Here is a 3634-nt window from a genome sequence, read left to right as displayed (position 1 = left end):
TGTGTGGCCTACCACTTCGCAGCTGAGCTGTTACTGATAGACTTCACAATAAAAGCACTTGCATTTGACCGGGGCAGCTCTAACAGGGCAAAAATGTGGTGAACTGACATGTTGGAAAGGTGGCATCCTATGATGGTGCAATGTTGAAAGTCACTGAGTTTTTCAGTAAGGCCACTCTACTGCCAGTGTTTGTCTATGGAGATTGCATGGTGTGTGCTCGATTTTATACACCTGTCAGCAACAGGTGTGGCTGAAATAGCTGAATCCGCTCATTTGAAGGGGTGTCCACATACATGTGTATATATAGTGTATTTTCTCATCATTTCACATGTTCAGTGAAGTTTCCCACTTCTTTCCTGTCTAGGATCTCGCCGTGCACAACTGGACTGATACACCTGGTCAACGCTTGTTCAAAACGTATGAAATTTAGCAGACGTTCTTATCTAGAGCAATTAGGGATAAGTTCCTTGCACAAGGGCACATCGACAAATTACTCACCTAGTCGGCTTGTGGAATTGAACCAGCAATCTTTACTGGCCCAACGCTCTTAACGGCTAGGCTACCTGCCGCCGGTTTCTTTTGGATGTAGCCAGAAGCAACAGCCATTGTGTGATGACATTAGGCAAAAGCGTGTGTATAAATCCAGCCCCACTTCACAGTCTATTACACTTGTAGGGTAGTTTTGTTGCGTAAAATTCTACGCAACATAAGCCTAAATTCTGACCCATTCCTGGCGCAACAAGTGCATGTGTGTGTGATATTCCTGTGGTTTGAATGTGCATGAGTTTTGCGCGCGCAAGAATACATCAGTGATTTTCGTCAGGCAGTTACGCACAGTCAATATCAAATTTGACTTTTACACTAACATATTAGTAGAATAGGATAGCTATTTTCTCTTGGAAATTGTAGGTCGATAATATATTATTCTCAAGTGTATCTAAAGTTCAAAACAAATGCAGCCTAAAGTAATTATTTGGTGATTAGGCTTAAAACATAGATAAGCGCACAATAATGTTTTTCAATATCTTTATAAATTTATTTTTCTTCCAAAATGAAGAATAACGTAAAGTGCATTCAACATATCTTTGGTATCGCGCAATAAAAAAAAAGACACCTCGAATATAAAAATGCAGTGAACAGACTTCAACAATACAAAAATCTCATTTCAATATGAACTTCACTCCCATATAGGCTATACAAATATAGTGCATCATCTTTTCATCTTAACACATTGAAAATACAAAACAGAATCCAAACATCATTTTTGTAACATCAAACATAGAAGAACTAAGTGTCATTATAAAAAGTATTTTCGATAGGTCCTTTTTTTTGTTCTACCAGGGTCGCCACACTGAGTCCGAGTTGCCTGTCGGTGCACCGGGGGACACCGCTGCTGGGACAGGCGTGTTGACCTGGTTCGCGTACACGGGGATAACGGGACCGTTGGGCGTAAAAGCTGCATTGGGGATAAGGAAGGCGAATTGTCCATCTGTGGCAGGTACCAGGTGGAAGCCGCCATATACTTTTGTTGTTTCTGGTGACATGCTCTGGGGAGAGCCACCTTTACAAGGCAGGGGCATCACGTTGCCCTGTGGAGATGAGTTGGGGATGTGTACCATGGACTGGCCGAAGGCGCGGTGGGGAGGCCCGGTAGGGATCTGGTGCTGCGTGGGGTAGTTCATAGCGTTGATCTGCGTCATGCAGCTGGCCAAGTGACCGAGAAGCCGCGTCCTGACCTCGGTGTTAACCCCTTCGCAGGTGGACAGGAACCGGGTGACTTCATTTGTACACTCGCTGAATCCAGCTCTGTATTTCCCTAGCACGGTGGGATCAGAGTTCAAAGCAGCTGTGTGAGAAAGAGAGAAAAGGATAAGCCACTGAGAATAACAACAGCATAATAACGACAATTTAAATTCCAAACATGAACATAAAACTAAACATATACATTACGAAGCTCACCAATGGTTACGATAAATTAGCTATATAGTTAGTCCATACAATTAGCTACATTTAGAGAGACTTCTTGGGAGAGAGGATGCGGGACAAGTATGGAAACGGAGTACTTCATTCTAACATGATCTAAACCGCAGACGGAAGTCTGGAAGAAATCATCCCGGGTATTCACCCACCAAACAGTTCCAGTGACTTACCAGTCATTTGAGCTCTCTGGAGGTTCCGGAGATGTTTTACGGTCATCTCCAGGATGTCCGCCTTTTCAAGTTTCGAGTGTCTGGAACTCTGTAATATGAAGAAGGCACATTGTTAGAATACTTTCTTATTAAAGTGGATGTTTTTAATAAAGTAAATCTATAACTGTGATTGTAATAATTCATTTGTTGTGACAGAAAAAAAATGTAATACTTACATCTTTTTTGAGCGCATCCAGGATAAGTGTTTTCAACTGTCCCAAGCTTTCGTTGATTCTGGCTCTTCTCCTTTTCTCCATGATAGGTTTGGATGACTAAAGAAAATAAATATAATACATTGTTAGAATGGTGGGACTTGCTCAAGGTGAAGGAAATGTTCGTGTTGTGCTATACTAGCCCGTGCGTAATTTTGGAGTGACAGAATATCCGCATTTCTAAGATGCTTTGACCGACTACTAACCTTCCTGTGCTCGGAAGCCGTCTTGGGTTTATCAGGTGTCGTGTTCATGCTGGCTGTAGTAGCAGCAACAGGAGAGACTGATGTCTTTTCCATTATATCGGCAGGCATCTTCGGTCTGTCTGAAATATCCCACAAGAGCAACGGCAACTCGATATTACAGTCCACTGTTGGTGGTTATTGACAAGTAGTCGGCACCTATTCACAGTACCCCCTTATGAAATTCCAAATTCCGGAAAAACAAAATCCTTTTTAGGTGGTAGCGCACCTCTGTGCGAGAGACAAGCGTCCCCAAAGTCAGTCGCAAGCTGAACGATGTCACGGAATCGAGAAATCAATGTCTGCCAGCGGACGCTGCGTCTGTGGCACTTCTTGTTGGTCTTATTTATATCTAGGACTGCACGCGAACGGCTCGTGTGAAACTTCCAAAACTTTCTTTCCCACAGTAACTTTCTACCAATCAGTGCGAGGGACACGCGGCCGGAGGGGAGGATGGCTCGTGGTCGGCGCCCTTCCATTGGTTGTTTGGAGTTTGAGCGGGCGGCCAATGGCGGGGGCCGGGTTTAAGGCACGACCGGGACTGCCTTCAATCATTCAGTTTACATATTAACACTTGAGCCCCTGACTACCACCCAGCGCAGAGAATGCAGGGTTGACTTGATTCGGCATGTTGCTCCCCCAACTTTAAGGCAGTGCGCACAGGAGTCAGGAGGGATAAACTCCACCCAAGATACTAGAGGCTATAGGGCCTCAGCGCAGGCCCACAATAACATGTTCCACATAGCCTACATCTATTGTATTATACTTCCACATACGTGTGGACTACAAACCAGTAAATGCGCAATTACACCGAACATATAGCCCATTCCAACTACGGAGTAAAATAAGAATTGCCTAGATAATTTATGCAATGGTTGACGACACTTATGTAGTGTTCTTAATTACAGTGTAGCCTAATTCGGCTTGATAGGCTATAGTGTAATAACCTATTAATGTTACATTTTATATCATGTAAATGAACTTGGGAAAA

General features: G+C 43.6%; 1 protein-coding gene across 1 annotated transcript; it reads right to left on the bottom strand.

Moving 5' to 3' along the window:
• Positions 1–1012: 1012 nt before the first annotated feature.
• LOC109888576 (transcription factor HES-1-like) lies at positions 1013–3003 on the bottom strand. The gene is made up of 4 exons (XM_020479733.2): positions 2608–3003; positions 2366–2461; positions 2151–2238; positions 1013–1846 (listed from the first exon to the last, which is right to left on the bottom strand). Exons 1-4 carry the CDS (start codon positions 2713–2715, stop codon positions 1335–1337), a joined length of 804 nt encoding a protein of 267 aa, XP_020335322.1. The 5' UTR covers positions 2716–3003; the 3' UTR covers positions 1013–1334.
• Positions 3004–3634: the final 631 nt, after the last annotated feature.

This window comes from Oncorhynchus kisutch, linkage group LG4, assembly GCF_002021735.2.
Source record: "Oncorhynchus kisutch isolate 150728-3 linkage group LG4, Okis_V2, whole genome shotgun sequence".
NCBI lineage: Eukaryota > Metazoa > Chordata > Actinopteri > Salmoniformes > Salmonidae > Oncorhynchus > Oncorhynchus kisutch.
The sequence above is the reverse complement of the archived record's forward strand: the minus strand, read 5'-3'. Positions and strand labels throughout refer to the sequence as shown.

What these genes read in the sequence shown, in the direction of transcription:
- LOC109888576 (XM_020479733.2), bottom strand. Translation starts at nt 2,715, where the DNA reads ATGCCTGCCGATATAATGGAAAAGACATCAGTCTCTCCTGTTGCTGCT. An exon ending in CGGCTTCCGAGCACAGGAAG is followed by an intron (nt 2,462 to 2,607) that starts GTTAGTAGTCGG and finishes TATTTTCTTTAG; the next exon opens with TCATCCAAACCTATCATGGA. An exon ending in CCAGAGAGCTCAAATGACTG is followed by an intron (nt 1,847 to 2,150) that starts GTAAGTCACTGG and finishes TTTCTCACACAG; the next exon opens with CTGCTTTGAACTCTGATCCC.